The 21,312-nt window shown below is 38.7% G+C and overlaps 1 protein-coding gene across 1 annotated transcript in view; it reads left to right on the forward strand.

Annotated features, from left to right (window-relative positions):
- The first annotated feature begins 219 nt into the window (after positions 1-219).
- The window catches only part of BRDT (bromodomain testis associated), a 52,940-nt gene continuing 31,847 nt past the window's right edge, over positions 220-21,312 (forward strand). Inside the window, exons 1-7 of the mRNA XM_024565521.3 lie at positions 220-364; positions 9,306-9,449; positions 9,833-10,069; positions 11,282-11,419; positions 13,440-13,554; positions 16,709-16,881; positions 17,475-17,828. Of these exons, the coding sequence (XP_024421289.2) occupies positions 9,881-10,069; positions 11,282-11,419; positions 13,440-13,554; positions 16,709-16,881; positions 17,475-17,828 (969 nt within the window). The 5' untranslated portion in view covers positions 220-364; positions 9,306-9,449; positions 9,833-9,880. The remainder of the gene's footprint in view (positions 365-9,305; positions 9,450-9,832; positions 10,070-11,281; positions 11,420-13,439; positions 13,555-16,708; positions 16,882-17,474; positions 17,829-21,312) is intronic.

The raw sequence follows: 21,312 nt of genomic DNA on the forward strand, positions 1-21,312 counted from the left end.
CACCCACACCCTGAATTCAAATCTGATTAGTCAGTCTTTAACACCTGACAAGATTAAAGGACAACGTACTCCATGATAGTATTATACACTTTTATAGGCTTTTGATACATTGCACTTACAGTGCTTACTACGCAGTGGGGAAAACAGATGTTAAACATAACCCTGGCTATATAATTGCAATTGTAATAAGTGCTTCCTAATAGGTTGTAATGAGTACGCTACAGGAAGACCTAACCTAGTGGAGGCCTCCTTGAAGCAATGACTTTAGGCTGACACCTGGGGTGGGATGAAAGGAAAGAGAGAAAAGCCCATTATAAGAGACTTGGGAGAACGCAGAGCACTGGGAAACTGGGAAAGGTGAAAGGTAGGTGTGGCGGGAGACGGGGGTATGGCTGGAGGGGTGCTGGGGACTGGGGATAGATAAATCATCTCACCTCAAGGGTTTTGATCTTTGTCTTAAAAGTAATGAAAAGTAGTATGAGCTTGTTGAATCCTACCAGTGACCACACTATTCAAGGTGAAAATAATTAAAACCAAGCTCATACTACTTGGTATTTTGCCTGATATATACAAATACCCTTTGAATACTTACAAAAATATAAGATATAATTCTTCCTTAGGGAAAATATATGTACAATTATGACTAATTTTCACAAGGCACAATATCTCATAAATAAGCTCTGTGATTTTACTTTGGAAAAAAAAGTAATGAAAAGTAATTGAGCAGTTTTAAGGGTGTTAACAAAGATGAGATTTAGCTTTTTAAATAAAGACCTCTCAGGCTTTTCTGTGGACCGTGCACTTTTCCCTTCCATTGGTCTTTAGGAGGAGAGCCCACACTTGCACTGAGTCATTGCTGGCTTTCACTTTCTTTGACCTCCCTGAGAGGTGGTGGTGAGAGGGCCACACCTAGCTCTGGACCTCAGTCACGCCCTGCATTTTTTCCTTCTCCCTGCATAATGAGATTTTAAACAACAAAAACAAGAACAGAGTATTAAATCTAATTAAAGTAGACGGCAATGGTACTGACTTTTCCATCATTTGTTTAAGTTTGACATTTCTTGACCTTTGAGTTAGTTAGAAATAAGGCCTTCTAATCTTTTCTTTTACTAAAGAATGCCATTTTCCAGTGTTTTGAATAAGAAGAGCCATTCTAATGTAAAAATGCCTGCAGCTCCAGTTATTTATGTGTCCTCTACTAGTGCCTCGCTTTCTTGTGAATACTTGGTCCCCGGGACCTTTACTCACAAATAAAAGTGACTGAATTAGGACACGCCAAGGTCTGTAATGGTCTCCAGATTTGCGCTTCAGGAAACTGGAGATCGATTGGCTTTGACGGTGTATCTGGCTGCTCCTCAGCTGTTTTCGTCCTCCCTGCCCCATCCACCCTCCCACCCAGCCATCCATCTAAGAATGACTATATTAAGAATTTAGAAACACTACACTTGGCTCCAAAAGGCAACTACTGTGCTAAATAGTTACATCCATCTAATACGTGTCTACAAATTATGAGGAGGCAGCCATCAGGACTCTCAAAATCTTAACTCACTTTCCTCGGGCAGCTGTTGTGAAACAGCTCGTAAGTGCCATTTAAAACCCAATGAGCTCATGTGGGCTCCAACCTCAGCTGCTCCCTAATAGTAAGCTCTCACCACCCGTAACCGACGGAAGCTTTGGGGAGGGCCGGAGAAAGGGCCGGAGAACCGCATGAAAATGCTGAAAACACCGCAAGCCAAAGGCACGAACCTGCAAACAGCAGCTTGGCGGGGCTGTTTTAGCGGTGGACGCCTGCAGGGCGGCGCCCCCGCCCCCGCCCCCCGGCCCTGCGCACCGCGCCCTGCATTCCACACGCGCCCAGGGCGGGAAAGGCCTCCACCCCGCACTGGGGGCCAGTGGCCAAGCGTCTCTGCAGCGGGGCGCTGGGGGGGCTCGGGGCACGTGACTCGCTGGGACCAATGAGCGGGCGGCCCGCGGGGAGGCGCCTATAAAGGGGCCCGGCGCTGCCCTCCAGGCGCCGCCATTCGGGCAAGAGCTGGCGGCGACGGTTGGTGCAGAACGGCCGGCCTGCACCATCTCATCCTGTGCAAGCTCGAGGGGACGGGCCTTCTCGCAGGAGGTACGAGAGAGCTTCGGGGAGCACCGTCCCGGGGTGTCCGCCGCGCGGGCCGCGGGCCGGCCGGTGTCCTCCTGTCCTCAGTGGGCAGCGGGGTGGGGGCGAGGTCCCTGCCCCGGCAGCCGTCGCTGCTCCCGGGCCTCACCCACCGAGCGCGGCCGACCCCTCGGCGGGCCCTCGACACCTGTCTCTGGGGGGCTCCTCTTACCGTCTCTGGGCTGTGCGTGTGTGCGGGTGCGCGGGCGGCTTCCCGAGGCAGCGGCGGGGTCCGCGGTCCGCCCGAAGGGCGCCCGGGCCGGCGGTGTCCTCGTCGGGTCGTCGTGGAGGCATCCGCGGGCCGGAGTTCCCGCCCTCGGTCCCCTCGCCGTCGGGGCGACGCGAGGCCCCGCGGACACGCTGGAGCGCGGGGTCTGAGCCCGGGGCCGGTGGGGCGTCGAGGGGGAGGCGGTGGCGGCCCCCGCGCCCCGAGGAGCGAGTGCGGTTGAGCCGGAGGGCGCCCGCTGAGCAGGGACACGGGGCGGCAGCATCGCAGGCGTCGGGGCCGGACGGGCCGGACGGGCGGGACGGTAGGGACGGGAGCGGGGCCCGTGCGGCCCCGGGCGGGAGAGACGCGGAGACGACGCGGGTCCGACGACCGGCAGCTGTCGAAGCGCATGAGCGCTCGAGTGTCACGAACGCGCGGTGGGGTCTCGATCACTGAACGACAGTCCGGGGGTTGCGTTAATCCAGGTGGGAGGTGACGGGGGGCGACTGAACGATGGTTGGGGCGGAGGACAGAAGCGCAGCAAGTGTCCGGATCTGCGAACGTCTGTCCCGTCATTTGCGTAGCGGTAGGTCCTCGGTGGCCTGCGGGGATCCTCCCGAGGTAGGGAGTCGTAGGTGGCGCATAAAAACCAGGCAAAGGAGGAACAGGGGGAGATTAAGGGATTAGCAGAAGAGGGGTTATGAAGGAGGTAATGCCTGGAATTCCACTCGGACCCTCCCTGATCTGTTCCCTGGAAACCCTGTGCTTTTCCTTTGCTTACGCATCACGCTCTTATCTTTGGCAGGGCGGGTGTTATAGGAGTCACGCTGTGATTGCCTGTTTATAAGTTTCTGTAAATAGACTGTATCTCTGAATTCTAGCTCAGGGCTTGGCACTATTGTAGGTGCTTTATAAATATTTAATAAATCGACAAATAGAATCTGGGGGAAAAAATGTATCCTGGAAACTAGAGAAGAGTTTTGTGAGAGTCACAATAGTTTAGCGACAGATGTTGCTGAGAGGTTAAGTAATGGAAGATTCAAGAAGAATCCGTGGATTTAACAACTGAGTGTGGCATTAACCTTAACAGAGTTTTAGAGAAATGGTGAGGAGAAGTTGAGTGTGAGGTGGGGAGTAAGGACAATGTCGTTTTTAAGGATGCTCTGGTGTGCGGTACAGAGGGGAGAAGATTGAGGCTACGAGGAAACAATAGGATCAAGAGAAGAATTTTAGGGACACCTGAGAAAGGTTATATTGGAGGGTAAGGACAGCAATGTTGAAGTACAGTCGAGAAAGCGGGGACCTTCAGGAGGGGGTCATTAACTAGAGACCTGAGAAGAGGTCTAGACAGGAAGGGTGCCTCATTATTAGACTGTAGAGAGGAGCAACTGAGAAGATTGAATCATTGTGAAGAATATGCATTTTCTAAAATACTTCTTTGACCTTGATTGAAGCCTGATTTTATTTGAAGACACCATTTTCTCCCTTGAATTGGAGACTGCTCGTATGATGATGCAGGATTTAGAGTGTTTGAGTTCCTCACAGGGCAGGTTACTTTTGATGTTTCTGAGGCCTCGAGCCATCTGATACCCACAATTCAGACTCTTTAGCTCTGGCTGTACCGTTGCCCTGCTTAAGATCTACTGTGAAGTCCAACCAGAAGTGCCACCACACAGCAGAACAACTTACTCTCTGCCTTTTATTGAAATGGATGAAAACATTTTTTTTAGACCATCTTTACTCAAAGCCTCAAGAAATGCAACTGTCTAAAATTGAGCCTTCCAGGTTCAAGCTATATTAATTTGTATTATTTTTGTTTTTTAATCAGTTTAATTACTTGCAACTTCAGTGTGTATATAGGGCAACACAATTTAATTACTACCTTCATCACTGAGGTAATAATAATTGAGGAATTAAACTTCCCTTTTTCATGGCAAACCCAAGAAATGGGTTGGTCCTGGTGTTTTTGAAAGGGGGATCTTTGAATCAGAGGCAAATTTTTTATTTCTTGTAACTTTTTGGAAACAATTTTTAGCTTATGTATGCATTTCAAGAAATGTTTGGTCTTTGCATATTTGTCAGAAATGACTTTGAAATATTCACCACCATCTCAAAGGCTCTCTTTTTCTAAGAATTTTGAAACTATTCTCAACCCTGACCGAGTAGCTCATTTGGTTAGAGCATCCTCCTGACATGCCAAAGTTGCGGGTTCCATCCCTGATACCTGATCAGGACACATACAAGAGGCAACCAGTGAGTGCATAAACAGGTGGAACAACGAATCAATGTTTCTCTCTCTCTCTCTTTCTCTCGCTCCCTTTCTGTCTCTAAAATCAATAAATAAATTTTTAAAAATGAAACTTACTCTTGTGCGTTGTTGGTAGAAATAGAAGTTGGAATAACATCAGGAGAACAGTTAAATCTAGCAAAACTTTAAAATATTGGCCCAGAAATTAATAGGAATATATACAATAGGCCAAGCCAAAAATATATACATGTATATCTAATAGGTATTGGCATATATATGGAACAATGTATATATGAGGATATTTGTGGCAACATTGTATATAATATCCATATGCCCATACCCATGAGACATATCATGCAGCCATTAAGGGGAAAGGTGGCTACCTGGGATATTTTTCCAAGATGAATTAAGCTCTGGTAATGATCAGAACTTTTGTTCTGTTACAAAAAAAAAAAAAACAGATCATTTCTAAAAAGATATATAAGAAATTGCTAGTAGTAAGGAGGGAGCCTGGTTGGCTGAGAACAAGAATGAGAAAGGAAACTTTGTTGTATACCATTTTCATCAAATAAACTTATTTTACAGAAATTAATAAGTGATGCATTGTCTTAAAGAATTTCTCCAAAATTCCCAAGATTGTTTCATTTTATTTTATTTTAAAGATTTTATTTATTGATTTTTAGAGAGGGGGTAAGGAGGAAGGAAGAGGGACAGAAACATCAGGGTGTGGTTGCCTCTTGCACGCCCCCTACTGGGGACCTGGCCCGTAACCCAGGCATGTTCCCTGACTGGGAATCAAACTGGTGACTGTTTGATTCACAGGCCAGCACTCAGTCCACTGAGCCACACCAGCCAGGGCCCAAGATGATTTTATAAAGAGCTGTTGAATAGGCAACAGATCTAATTTTAGGCAAGTTCTATGGATCTCACGGAACTATAGAATGATTTGACAAGCTACATTATTATATTATGATTTTTATCAGAGTAAACCAGAACTTTTCACAATCATTTATGATACATTGTTTGAGCAATTGTAACTGGTGATTGTTAACATAATATTCAGTTCTTATTGACATGAGATTTCATCTGCCCATGCCACCTTTCTTTTTAGAAATGTATCTGTTGGTAAAAAGCTTTTGAAAGCAGAAATAACAAAATGACAAGTCACCATAAACACTAGAAACAACAGTGGAATTTCATATACACAGGATATACATAGTGGCCAGCATTTGTAACTCCATACTTTACTATGTTGGAGTGTAAGTGATTTTAGAGAAAACCTTGAAATAACCAATCTATTTAAATGAATAACAAATATTTGACACCTTACAACTGATTGTGGAACCACCATTATGTCAAGATAAGGTGAAAATCTCTTAGGCTGTGTTGCCGGGCCATTATGTCGGCATTTTCTGTTTTCTATTAATAAGAATAATAATTTTAAAAGGCCTTAGAGAGAGTAAAAAAAAAAAGTGAAATTAACAGCTAACTCAGAAATTGCCAAGTATCATAAAAAGACACATAAGCTATTTTTTAAAAACTTTGTGAATAAAACAATAAAATACTTTGAGCGGTAAGACTGGGATAATTACAAAGAATATTTTGTAAAGGAGACAATCTGTACTCCTCCGTTGCTGGACGGAGGGCTTTACCTTACACTAGAAACCAGGACTTACAGCCAGGCAGTGCAGATCTCTTGAGAAGATCATCAGATTGTCAATATTGGCTATTCTTTTGCCCCGTGATAATTATCAGAGCGGTTGTTCATGGTCAGGCCATCTGTAGCCCTCAATCACAGTGCACTTTTAAGTTTATTATTAATTTTTTAAACATATAAACAGTATAAAGAATAGTACAAAGAGTAATATATATGCATATATGTATATATACAGGGTCCAGCAGAAGTAATGCCTACTTGAGTGTGGTTGCTAGGGTACATGAATGTCTCCCATGGGCTGGACAGCAATTTGAACATTTCACCTAAAATGTCATGGTGTGCTTGAGTGTGATATTGTTATGTTACAGAATTACATGGTTATGATTTCGTAATAAAAATGGGGTGTTATTTGTGCTGAGCACTGTATATACAATGAGTATATCTACCAACATTGTCAATATTTTGCCATGTTTGCTTCTCTGTATAGGTTTTATTCCCAAACCATTTAACATATACAGGCATGACTGTTCACACTAAATTTTTTGAGCATACATTTAAACATTTTTCCAGCATAATCACCATACTACCCTCACACCTACCAAAATGAACAAGTCCCTAAGTTTCCCTAGTCCCAATCATGTATTTAGTAGCTTATTGCAAAGTTTGCTATACAATGAGGAGTTTGGTTATGTCTTAATTCAGAGCAGTTTCTCCTTAGTTGGACATAATTATCACCCGCAACTCAGTAATTTTACCTCTGGGTTCATACCCAATGTGATGCACACACAATCACAACACACACGTTCATAACTGTACTAGTCATCTCAGTCAGTTAGGTGGAAGCAACACAAAGATCCCAAGAGGAATGGATGAGTTGTGGTTTAGTTCTATAGTAGAATACCACACAATAAACAACGACATTGGTAATAATGTAGCTAAATCTCACAAACATTGATGAAAGGAAGCCAGACACAATGTAACGCATAGTAAAACTACAAATTTCAAAGACAGTAACTAAACTTTCTGTGGTGATAGAAGTCATAGTGGTTATCTTTGTGGAGGAGGGAAGGAGTAATAACTGGGACACTCAAAAAAGTAGTCTAGCTTTAAGTAATCAGAAAGCCAGGATAAGGGCCATTTTCAGTTGGGACATTCTAGAATATCTCCTTTGTTCTCAAAGATTGGTAATCACCTCCAAGTTAATATATTTTAATGTAAAGATTCTTAGTCCTGGCTACACATCAGAAACACCAAGGAACTTTAAAAAGCAAACAAACAAAAGTGATTCCCAAGTGCCTGCTCCAGAGGTTGGGGCCTTAGCACTGCTATTTTTAAAATGATTGACAAAACATCACACCCATTAGGATGGCTACTTTTAAACAAACAAAAATAAAAACTCAGAAAACAGTGCAGATGTGGAAGAACTAGAACCCTGTAGAATGTTGGTAGGAAGGTAAAATGGTGCTGCCACTACAGAAAAGTTAGCAATTCCTCAAAAAAAAAAAAGAAAAATAGAATTACCATATGATCTAGCAATTCCACTTGCATGTTTCTGAAAACAAAGTCTTGAAGAAACATTTATACACCCGCATTCATGACACTTCCAGTAGGCAAAGTGTCCATTGGTGAATGGATAAACAAAATGTGGTACCAACGTACTGGAAAATTATTGAACTTTATAAAACAAAGGACATTCTGACATATGCTACAATATGGATGAACCTTTAGAGCATCATGCTAAGATAAGTAAGGCAGTCGCAAAAAGAAACACATTATGATTCCACTTATGAGATATCTGGAGTCAAATTCATAGAAACAGCAAGTAGGATGTGGCTGCAAGGAGTTGGGGAGCAGGGAGTATGAGGAGTTGTTTAATAGGTTTAGAGTTTGTTTTGTGAGATTAAAAAGATCTGGAAATTAGTTACTCAAAAATATGAATATACTAAACACTACTGAACTGTACACTTAAAAATGGTCCAGGCCCTGGCAGGGTAGCTCTGTCGGTTAGAGCTTCGTCTCTGTACTCCAAGGTTATAGTTTTGATCCCTGGTCAGGGCACATACAAAAATCAACCGATGAATGCGTAAATAAGTGGAACAACAAATCTCTCTCTATGTCTTGGTCTCTCCCTTCATTGCTCATTCTCATATCAATAATTTTTTATTTAAATGTAGCATGTAACATTTTTTAAATGGTTCAGATGGCTCATTTTATATGTATTTTACCACAATTTTTTAAAAATGTTGAGAACAAACACTGCTTTATTTTTTTTTAAGGTTTTATTTATTTGTCTTTGGAGAAAAAGGAAGGGAGGGAGAAAGAGGGAAACTGGCTCTTCCATATGCCCAACTGGAGAGGGGCCAGCCTACAACCCAGGCTTGTGCCCTGACTGGGAATCAAACCAGCAACAGCAACCTTTTGGTTCACAAGCCAGTGCTCAATCCACTGAACCACACCCATCAAGGCCCAGCACTGCTTTAATGCAACAAAGATATTGGCTAAATGTAACACTGATCTCTAAAGAAGGATGGTTTCTTTGATAATCATACTTTTCATTTTGCTGTCATACTTGATAGTACCTTTGCTCTCTGATTCTTAGAGTAAAAAGACGGGATCTAGTATGTTAGATACTGTCTTTCTGAAATACTTGTGAAATTTTAAAGTATTTTCTTCTAGGTGTAGTAATGGGCACTAGGAGTAGCATTTTAACATTTGTCATTTTTTCTAATTGATTTGAGAGAGAAAGAGAGCGAGCAAGAGAGAGGAACATATTTGTTGTCCCACTATCCATTCATTCATCGCTTGCTTCTTATATCTACCTTGACCAAAGACTGAATCCCCAACCTTGGAGCCTCTCAGGACAATGCTCCAGCCAACTGAGCTACCCGGCCAAGGCCTAGTAATTGTTTGAAAATAAATCATTCCATTCAAATTAGCCAGAAAAATTCTTTATTTTGCCTTTCTCCCTTCTTTGAACTAATCATGGTAGAATAACTGTATGCTAATATTGTCTTTAACATTCCCTATTGTTTTATTTTTCCAGGAACTTACAGACTTTTCCTGCTAAGACCTCAATTTGTGTTTTAGAAAAGCAGAAAGAAATACTGTGAAAGATTGAAATAATCTAAATCATCTAAAATTAAGGCATATATAATGAAACAACTTTTAGTACTTGTGTAGAAAAAAGGTTTGTATTCATTTAAAAAGGAACTCATTTATCGTTTGGCTTTTTAAAGGTAACAATGTGCTTTAAAATATATTTGTTTCTCTTGAATAATACTTTTCAGTTCTTAAATATTATTTATTTATTTATTTATTTATTTTTAAGAGAGGGGAAGGGAAGGAGAAAGAGAGGGAAGGAAACATCAACGTGTGGTTGCCTCTTACACACCCCCTACTGGGGATGTGGCCCACAACCCAGGCATATGCCCTGACTGGGAATTGAACTGGCAACCCTTTGGTTCACAGGCCAGCACTCAATCCACTGAGCTACACCAGCAGGGCACTTTTCAGTTCTTACAGAACATTTTTAAAGTACTTTGAAGGTAACTCAGTTTTTCTTTTTTTTAGGACATCTGCTTGTAGACCTTAGAATATCAGGATTTGAAGCAGTTAAGAATGTCTCTGCCAAGTAGACAAACAACTATTGTTAACCCTCCACCACCAGAATATATAAATGTTCAGGGAAATGGGCGATGGACAAATCAACTGCAGTATCTACAAAGAGTTGTCCTGAAGGCTTTATGGAAGCACAGTTTTTCCTGGCCTTTTCAGCAACCTGTGGATGCTGTGAAACTAGAGTTGCCCGTAAGTATTTAAAAAAGAAAAAGAAAGCCTGTAAATCTTTGAAAGAAATAAACTAGTCTGTAATATTATTAAATGTAATTAATAAACACTTGATTTATTCAGCACCAGTGAGTATTTTTTTGTAAATGACGAAGCTCATTTTTCCGAATGTTAAGATTCTTATTGTAACGGTTTGTGTTAAATTATAGTGCATGCTTTCTTGTTATATCATATATGTCACTTGACCTATATGTGTCACATATATATGTGACACATATATATATGTGTCCTCCCCTGAGGACACATATATATATTTTTTAAATTGATTTGAGAGAGAGGGAATGGGAAAGGGAGAGAGAGAGAGGGAGAGAAACATCACTGCAAGGGAAACATCGGTTTCTTGCCTCCTGTGCAATCAGGGGCTGAAACAGCAAACTAGGTATGTGCCCTGACCAGGAATCGAGCCTGCAACCTTCTGGTATACAGACCTTGCTCCAACCAACTGAGCACCTGGCCAGGGCCTTGAAGTCTCTCTCAGTAGTTCCTGGCAGACTGTTGCATCACACACAGAATTCAGCTGCAGGTCTTAAGAATTTTTAGCCATCTAATAACAGAATGGCTAAGTATTATGTAAGCTAGTAAACCACAGAACTGGGATTATATTTTGGATCTGTCATATTAGATAAATATTAGTTTATTTTTCTTCATGCCCTTTTAACTTGTTATTTTCCAGGATTCTTCTTTTACATTCTTATGTCTGTTATTCTTTATTTATTGGCTTTTTTCTTCTGAAAAATAATGCCATGGTAATCAGCTTTGTTTCTCATTACTGATGGTTTTGGTTTCTAGATTATACCTTTTTTAAAAAAAATATTTTATTTATTTACTTTTAGAGAGAGGAAGAGAGGAGGGAAACATCAAAGTTTGAGAGATACATCCATTGGTTATGTCTTGTATACCCCTAACTGGGGACCTTTTGGTTCACAGGTCAGCACTCAATCCACTGAGCCACACCAGCCAGGGCAGATTTTGCCTTTTAAAAGATAATGAGTTCTCTCTAGTTACCGTTCTTTCTCATTACTAATGATTTTGCTTTCTAGATTATGCCTTTTTAAAGGTAACCACTTCTGTGTAGTTACAGGAGTACAGTTTCTTAAATTTCCTTGTTTGTCAATTGTTGTAATTCATTCATTCTTAATACTAACACTTACAATGTCTTCTTGAAAACCATAGGATTATTATACCATTGTAAAAAACCCAATGGATTTAAGTACAATTAAGAAGCGCTTGGAACATAAGTATTATGTGCAGGCTTCAGAATGTATAGAAGATTTCAATAAGATGTTCTCAAATTGCTATTTATACAACAAGGTATGTAAGCCTTGCTATACTTGCTAATTCCATGCTGTGACATACAGGAGATGTGCACTCGTTTCAGATTTCAAGTCTTGATTTGGAATATTTTACATACTTTTGAGAATAATGATTTTTTATCAGTTTTTATAATTTTCATCTATCAATATTTGTTTAGTATATTTGCTCTATTTCTGCCTAAAGAGCTGTAATGACCTACTATGCTTTAAAATGAAATGTCAATGATAGTCGGTTTCTGTGAATAAAGTATTATTTCAAAATATTCTCTCTTGCACTTCTGCCATTTCAGTTATAAGATGATAAACCTTATTATATACTAATCTTGCTTAGATTTTCATGGTATGAGTCCTTGGCCATAACCTAGGAAGCCAAATTACATACTTCTATACTACATGACACACTTAAGATCAGACACATTCTCTGTTATGTCCCAGTAGTAGTATTTGCATCTCTGTTAATTCATTAGCCTGTTTGATAGTGTGTGTGAGCATTTTGAATGTAATCTTCATATTAGCTTTCATTCATAAAATTGCACTTGCATATTCTGTTTTTTTCTCGATATAGTATTCCTGTTTCCAAGAATACTGCATTTTCAAGCTCTTGTATGATACCTAAACATTTTAAAATTTACATCTCACTTATTCAGAATCACTAGTAACACTGACACGTAATAGAGATTTTGATTTGCTTCCCAAGAACTATCAGTGCCACCTTGTATATATAAAATATTTGACTACTAGGCAATGTCATTTTTTAAAAAATCAGAACCAATGATTCTCTCAAAGTAACATTGACAACTTTAATTTAACAATTTGAAAGGGTCCTTTCACATTCTCCTGAGCTACCTAACCTAGAAATAAGTGTTCTCTGCTTTAGGCTTTTGCTTTGTAATTTAATTTTTTTCCCCTCAATAGCAAAGGAAAGCAAAGGAAGACTTCTAAGCAGGTAGTTAAGATTTAAAAATTAAGTTCTTTGGTGTCATTTTATCATTTAGTTAATTGAAAACTGAATTGGGACAAGTCCAATAATGAAGTACTTTGATAGCCATGAAGAAGTTTTGTTTTAACCTATTTGTAAGGTAGAAATTTCAATTTCTAATACCTTTGTATAGTCGTGTTGGTTAAATTTCAACTCTCTAATGCTCAGGGCATCTTGGGTCCTTTTTAGAAGTTAAAGGAGAAGGTCTTAGAATTTAAAATATGAGCTGCTACACTTCTCTCTAAAATTAATTTAGAAGTGATAAATATTGTTTAATAAATATTGGGTCGGCCAAAAAGTTCATTTTTTTTTTTTCCAATAAGATAGCTGTAGTAGCATGCGGTTGTCTTTAATTTCATTTAAAACAATTTTGTAGATTGTATTGTGATGGCTGTCATGAGTATGTATTTTTTTTAAAAAAACTTACCAAAATTGGTGAGTTTTGTGTAGTCATTTTAATATTGAAGATGGAAGAAAATATGCAACATTTTTAGCATATGCTTTGTTATTTCAAGGAAAGTAAAAATGCAACTGAAATGCAAAAAAAAGATTTGTGCAGTGTATGGAGAAGGTGCTGTGATCAAACGTGTTGAAGGTGGTTTGCAAAGTTTCATGCTGGAGATGTCTTGCTGGATGATGTTCCACAGTCGGGTAGACCAGTTGAAGTTGATAGCGATCAAACTGAGACATAATTGAAAACATCAACATTATACCATCCAGGAGATAGCCAACATATCAAAATATGCAGATAATAAAGTTATTGATGAAAATGAAAACTATTTATTTTACAGAAAAAAGCCCTACAGACATTTTGGCCAACCCAATACTATCTAATACAGGTGTTGTGTAACTGCCTCCTATAAAATAGCCTGACTTACAGAAACTTAGTGCTAACATAATGTCTTCTTGAAAACTGTAAGGTTAATGTACCATTATAAAAAACATTAAAAAAACCCCAGTGAATTTAAGTACAATTAAGAGGTGCTTGGTATAGTGACCATATTGTGTAACCTTGTGGTATATTTTATATATTTTCTAGCCTGGAGATGACATTGTTCTTATGGCACAAGCTCTAGAGAAGTTGTTTAAACAGAAAATATTACACATGCCACAAGAAGAGAAAGTTGTGAGTGGTAAGGAAAGAATAAGAAAAGGTAAGCTGGAAAACATTTATGTTCCCTTTCTCTCTCTTTCATATATATAGAGCAAGGACCTATAATAAGATTCTTTTCCTCTGTTACTCTGGGCTATTGCCTTTATTTGTAACCTGGATCTTGCTTCCCTCCTTACTCTCTGAAGGATTTTATTTTATTTTTTGTTATCCCTTTGTTTTGTGCATCATTAACATCTCCTCTATCGGGTTAGTCTCATTATTCTATAAACGTGCCCTAGTATCTCATCTTCAAAATTGACCTATTAGCCCTGGCCAGGTAGCTCAGTTGCTTAGAGCATTAGCCAAGGTTATGGGTTCGACCTCCAGTCAGGGCACACACAAGAAGCAACCAATGAATGAATTAGTAAATGGAACAAGAAATCTCTCTCTCTTAGATCAATAAATAAAAATATAAGATAAAATGTACCTTTTACACAAGGACAGGCATATAGATCAATAGTAGAGAATAGAGAGCCCAGAAATAAACCCATGCCTTTACGGTCAATTAATAGTTGACAAAGGAGGCAAGAACTTACAATGGGTTAAATAAAGACAGTCTATTCAATAAATGGTGTTGGGAAAATTGGGCAGATGCATGCACACACACAAAAAGGAAACTAGACCACCTTCTTACACCATATAAAGAGGAATCTCAAAATGGATTAAAGACTTAAATGTAAAACTCAAAATCATAAAATCTTAGAAGAAAACATAAGCAGTAAAATCTCAGACATTTATCAAGTGATTTTTTTTCTGATATATCTCCTCTGGCAAGGGAAACAAAAATAAACAAATAGGACTATATCACACTAAAAGTTTTTGCCCGGCCAGCAAAGGAAACCATCAACAAAATGAAAAGACAATCCACTTGAATGGGGCAAAATATTCACCAATGATACACCTGATAAGGGGCTAATTTCCAAAATATATAGAGAACTTACACAACTGAACACCAAGAAGATAATCCAATTTAAAAATGGGCAAAGTATATGAATAGACATTTCTCTAAAGAGGACATAAAGAAATATGAAAAAATGCTCAACATCACTAATCATAAGAGAGATAATCATAAAGTAGAACATGCCATTCACCTGTCTTAGGCTGTTCTTGGCTTCCCATGGAAGAATGAAATCTAAATTCCTACCATAGCCCTTTATGACCTGGTCCTTGCCCAATGTTCCATTCTTATCCTGAGCTACTTTCCTCTCACTAAATTTTCCCTAATGGTTGTCTTGGAATATGTTTTTACTGCCACCCCATTCCCTGGCTGCCTACTTCTTACCTTTATAGTAACATCTTGATTGGTACCTATTGAGAAAGGCCTTTCTTGGCTATCTCCTCTATGTAGTGGGACTCTACCTGAATTTTATTGGCGCCCTATCTGTTTCCTTGCTAACATTCAACATCACTTATAGTCAGTTTGACAACTTATTTTTTGTCTGTTTCTTACACTAGACAATATGCTCTATAAGGACAGGCACTGTCTTGTTCATTTTTGTGTCCCAGCAACTAGAATGGTGGCCTGACACATGATAGGCATGCAATAAATACTTATTGATCCCTCTTGTGTTCCAAGTACTGTATTAGGCACAAGAGATGTAATGGAGACCAAAACAAAGTCTCCTTCCTCTCACAGAGCTTTTTGTCTTACTTGAGGAAATAGATAAAACTAAGCAAATATAAGTATTCCTCATTACACATACCTGTTTAGCTCCTGAGGTCAAAGAGCAACAGTTGGGAAGATATCAAAGGATATTAGACCATCTGAATCTTGTTGATTCCTAAGTTTTAGTGAGTAGTGAGAACTCAAAGATTGAGGAATACCAGCCCTATCTTAAAATACATTCAAATCTGTTTGATTCCTGAGTTTGGTTAGCAATAATTTGGAGAGTCAGGGATTTCTATGTGTTGTATTTCAAATGTGATAAGAGCTTGGTAGGAATAAGAGAACTGGAGAGTGGTGAGGGTAGAGTGAGAGAGTTGTTTTATATAAGCTGGTCCAAGAAGGGGACATTTGAGTAAAGGAGGCCTGAAAAGATTTTTGAAGTGAGCTATGAGGATATGTCCTTCCAGGCAGAGCAGATAGTATGGTTATGCTTGACAAATTTGAGGACAGCCGAGCCAGTAGATGGAGTGAAATAAGTGGGGGTGGTGGGGGGGTGATGGAAGTGAGGTTGGAAAGAGGGCAGATGTAGTGAGAAGGCAAAGAGATCGTGCATTTGCTTACAAGCCATTGTGAGGACTTTGGCTCTTGGAGAGAAAACTAGAAGTCATTTGCATTCAGCACAAGTTACCATAATCATATTTAAAATTTGAAAGATCTCTTTGATCTGATTGCTATTTTGAGAATAGAGTGTAGGATATAAACATAGAAAAAGGAAAGCCTGTTAAGATGCTAGTACACTAATCCAGTTGAGAATTGATAATGCCTTGTCCCAGGGTGATTACCATTTGTGAAAAGTATATAGTTGGATATTGGTTATGAAGATAGAGCCAAAAGGGTTTGCTGATGGATTGGCTATTGGGTTTGAGAGAGTGGAATCAAAGATGATTGGCTACGAGACTTTGGCTTGAGCAAGTAGAGGAATGGAGTTGGCCTTGATAGGCAGATGGAATTCTGAAATAATAAATTTCAGAGTGATGTGATCCAAATGTCTTAAGTCAGAGCATTCTGTGGGAACATATAGGGCAGAAAAACGTACACAGTTGTCCCTTTGACAGAATCATCTGGAGGATATATTGATGATAAGAGAATCATGTCCACATCTGTTGTTCTGTGTCAACCAGTGATAGATTATCTGTAACAATTTTGAAGTCCTTGGATTCTGCAGGCCTTACCTAGTATATAGTTGTCTCCAAGATATCTGAAGTTTTTGCTTGTGTTTGCAACTACGTATTAGTCTGAATTTATGTCAGACATCTTTTTGAGTAAAATTGATAAGCCTCTCATTATTAACAGGTTTTTAAGTCTTTGATATTATATCTAAATTGGTCTAGCACTACAAGTAGGTGTGTGGGAGGTTTTCAAAAGGGAATGGGAATGTATTATGTTTATATTGCTAAAAAGCTGAACTAAATGGATTAAAATAGGATACTAAGAGAAAAATGTTAGTTTTATATTTTACTCATATTGACTCTGCTTCACACTTTACTAGGCACTCAACAGAATGTAGCAGTTTCTTCTGTCATAGAAAAACCGTCTCCTAAAGCCTTGGAAAACGTACTGAAGCAGCAAGTGAGTCCCCCTGTATTTTCTGAAACCTGTGTTTCTCCTTTAAATCTGGCGCAAGATGCTCCACCCAACTATACCTCACAAACAGTTGCTCAGGTAAGTTTACTGTAGCTTTAAAATATTTCAATGTAAGTTTGATGCCTATACTTTTTTAAAAAAAAGATTTTATTTATTTACTTTTAGAGAGAGGGGAAGGGAGGAAGAAAGAGAGGGAGAGAGACATTAGTGTGTGTGAGAGATACATTGACTGGTTGCCTCTCAAACCCCCCCAAATGGGGACCTGGCCTACACCCTAGGCATGTGCCCTGACTGGGACTCAAACCAGTGACTTTTTGGTTCGCAGGCCAGTGCTCATTTCACTGAACTACACCAGCCAGGGCTATAACTTTTTTTAGTTAAATTTTTAAAAAATTCTTTATTGATTTGAAAGACATCGATTTGTTGTTCCACTTATTTATGCATTCATTGTTTGGTTCCAGTATGTGCCCTGACTGGGGATCAAACATGCAACCTTGGCATATCAGGAAAATATGTGAATTATTTATTTTGCCTGTAAAAGAGAAATTAACTTTTAGTAATATTTAACATGTGTAAGACTTGGTGCTAATAATCTTTTTTGTTTAAGAAAAATGTCGTTCTGAATATCACCTTACAGTTTTTTGCTATTGTTTTGAATTGTTTTGGTTTAGGTTATAAGGGGTGTGAAGAGGAAAGCGGATACAACAACTCCTACAACTTCAGTAGTTACAGCAAGTGGTGAATCTTCCCCAGTACTTACAGAAAAAAGACCGGCAAAAATGCCACCTATAAAAGAAACTGTGTGGAAGAATGTTTTGCCGGATTCCCAGCAACAAAATAAAGTTGTAAAAGATGTTAAAGTAACCGATCAATTAAGATACTGTAGTGAGATTCTTAGAGAAATGCTTGCAAAGAAACACTATTCATATGCATGGCCCTTTTATAACCCTGTTGATGTTAATGGGCTGGGACTCCATAATTACTATGATGTTGTGAAGAATCCAATGGATCTTGGAACTATCAAGGTAAATGTCTTAATAGGAGGGACTTCTTTTCCTGATTAGCAAAGTGATTTTGTCCTTGTAAAGAAATTTAAAATTCATATGGTATTTGTCCCACCTGGCTTATTTCACTTAGCATAATGCTCTCCAGTTCCGAAAATGATAAAGAAGAAAATAAAATCACCAGTAGTCACATCACCTGGAGTGAATCATGGGAACATTTAAAATGTATCTTTTATTTTCTCCTATTCAAACATAACCATGGTTCTTTACAACAATATTTGAATTATAGTATGTAACTGTACCCTGAATTTTCACTTACTATATTTTGGACATTGTCTCAATATATATTCAAGACTTTTTAATAAATGCATAATTCTAATGCAAAAAAAGTTTTTGGTAAACAATTTATATAGTTTCTAACCCTCTCTGCATGGTAAGTTTTCTTTATTGCTGATTTGGAAGCTTTACATTATTGGCAAAATTTATTTATGTTTGTTAATTTTAAGGGAAATTACTAAGAGAATAGAACTGTAGCATTTACGAAATTATCAATCTTCCTCATGACTGACTACTCCTTGTACTCCATATTTATTGTCAGCAGTTTTCATCTCATGGTACACAAACCAATTACTAATATTCTGTGGCACACTGAAGTATATATATATTTTGCCAGTCTGACAAAAGAAAATAAATGTGATTTTGATTCATTTATACCAGTTGGCTATTGTTGTGTTGGATGCTATCATTTTTTTTATTTGACAATCGGAAGGAAAAGAGGTCAGTGCCTCTACATAGTCAGGTATTGGGTGTTTTAGAAATTCGTGCAACACACTGTGCCATGGACCATCAGTTGAGAATCACTGGTCTAGCAGTTTGGTTCTTCTAAACACAGTTGTTTTTTAAAAATTTTTTTTATCATGAACATTAAGTTTAGTAACATGTTACTAATTTTGGTGCTCACCCTCATTGTTGTCACCTAAATCTTTCACTCTGGGTTGCTAAATTGCAAACTTTGCTTCTCCCATGAGCACTCAGGTGTCAATATTTTGTCTTCATTTTTAAAAAATAATTTGTATGCATAGTTATTACACTATCATTAATTATATTCCCTATCCTAAGTTTACATCACCATGACTATTCTGTAACTATCAATTTGTACTTTATAATCTACCTTTTTCACCCAGCCCTACCCCTCTCCCATCTGGCAACGGTCAAAATGTTCTCTGTATCTATGAGTCTGTTTCATATGACTTTTGTCTTTCTCTGTCTGACTTATTCCACTCAGTACAACCCTCCAGGTCCATCTATGTTGTTGCAGATGGCAAGATTTCCTTCCTTTTTGTGGCTGAGACACATTCCATTGTATATACACACCACTTTTTTATCCATTCATCTATTGATGGACACTTAGGATCCTTCCATATTTGGGCTATATTAGATAATGCTGCAAGTAAATAATGTTGCACTGAACATATGGATGTATATGTCTTTTCGATTTAGTGTCTTGGGTTTCTTTAGATAAATACCCAGAAGTGAAATTGCTGGACCCTTGTTTGTCTCTTGTTATAACTTCTGTTTTAGAGTCTGTTTTGTCTGGTATAAGTATTACTCCTACCCCAGCTGTTTTTATTGTTCGTTTCCATTTTCATGAAATACGTTTTTCTATTCCTTTACTTTCAGTCAGTGTGTATCTTTTGGTCTGAAGTGATAGTCTTTTAGACAGTATTTGTAAGGGTGTTATCCATCCAGCCACCCTATGTCTTTTGATTGGCACATTTAATCCATTTGCATTTAAAGTCATTGTTGATAGGTATGTATTTATTGCCATTTTATTATTCATATCCCTCCACCCCCCAATTCTTCTTAAAGAAGACCCCTTAACATTTCTTGTAATAGTGGCTTGGTGGTGATGAACTCCTTTATCTGTTTCTTGTCTGGGAAGCTCTTCATCTGTCCATCAATTCTAAATGATCGCCTTGCTGGGTCTCAGAGTAATCTTGATTGTAGGTCCTTGGTTTTTATCACTTTAAATATTTCTTGCCACTCCCTTCTGGCCTGCAAACTTTCTATTGAGGAATCAGGTGACAGTCTTCTGGGAGCTCCCTTGTAGGTAACTGCTTTTCTCTTGCTTTTAAGATCTCTTTGTCTTTGACATTTGGCATTTTAATTATGATGTTTCTCAGTGTGGGCCTCTTTGGGTTCATCTTCTTTGGGACTCTCAGAGTATACCGGACTTGCATGTCTGTTTACTTTTTACCAGGTTAGATAATTTTTCTGCCATTTTTTCAAATAGGTTTTCAATTTTTTTGTTCTTACTTGTCCCCTTCTGGTACCTGTGTAATGTGAGTGTGGGTATGCATGAAGTTTTCCCAGAGGGTCCTTAAACTGTCATTACGTTTTTGGGTTCTTTTTGCTGTTCTGATTGGATGTTTTCCGCTTCCTTCTCTTCCCAATTGCTATTTGATTTTCTCCTTTATCTACTCTACTGTTAATTCCCTGTACATTATTCCTCATTTTGGTTAATGTCTCCTTTATTTCTGACTGGTTCTTTTTGTTTGTTTGTTTTTTAATTATATTCTACTGATTAAGCTATTACAGTTGTCCCAATTTTCCTCCCTTGCTTCCCTATACCCAGCACCCCATGTCCCTCAGGCAATCCCCATACCTTGTTCATGTCCATTGGTCATGCGTATCATTTCTTTGCCTACTCCATTTCCTATATTGTACTTTATATCCCCATGGCTATTCTGCAACAACCTATTTGTACTTCTTAATCTCCTCACCTCTTCATGCATTACCCCACACCCCTCCTCCCAATCTGGCAACCATCAAAATGTTCTCCGTATCCATGATTCTGTCTCTGTTCTTTCTGTTTAATTTGTTTTTTAGATTCAATTGTTGATTTGTATTTTTTGCCATTTTATTGTTCATAGTTTTGATCTTTTTCTTAAATAAGTTCCTTTAACATTTCATATAATAATGGTTTGGTAATGATGAACTCCTTTAGTTTTTTCTTACCTGGGAAGTTCTTTATCTGCCCTTCAATTCTGAATGTTGCTCTGCTGGGAGAGCAATCTTGGTTGTAGGTGCCTGTTTTTCATGACTTTGAATATTTCTCGCCAATCCCTTCAAGCTTGCAAAGCTTCTTCTGAGAAATCAACTGACAGTCTTATGGGAACTCCCCTGTAGGTAACTAACTGCTTTTTTCTTGCTACTTTAAGATTTTCTCTTTATTGTTAACTTTTGGCATTTTAATTATGATGTGTCTTAGTGTGGGTCTCTTTGCATCCATCTTGTTTGGGACTTTCTGTGCTTCCCAGACTTGCATATCTATTTGCTTCACCAAATCAGGGAAGTTTTCTTTGATTTTTTTCAAGTAAATTTCCAATTTCTTGCTCTTTCTCTTATCCTTCTGGCATCCCTATTATGCAAATGTTGGACCTCTTGAATTTGTCCCAGAGGCTCTTTATGCTATCCTCATTTTTTTAGAGACTTTTTTCTTTTT

The sequence above is a fragment of the Desmodus rotundus genome, chromosome 3, assembly GCF_022682495.2.
Source record: "Desmodus rotundus isolate HL8 chromosome 3, HLdesRot8A.1, whole genome shotgun sequence".
NCBI lineage: Eukaryota > Metazoa > Chordata > Mammalia > Chiroptera > Phyllostomidae > Desmodus > Desmodus rotundus.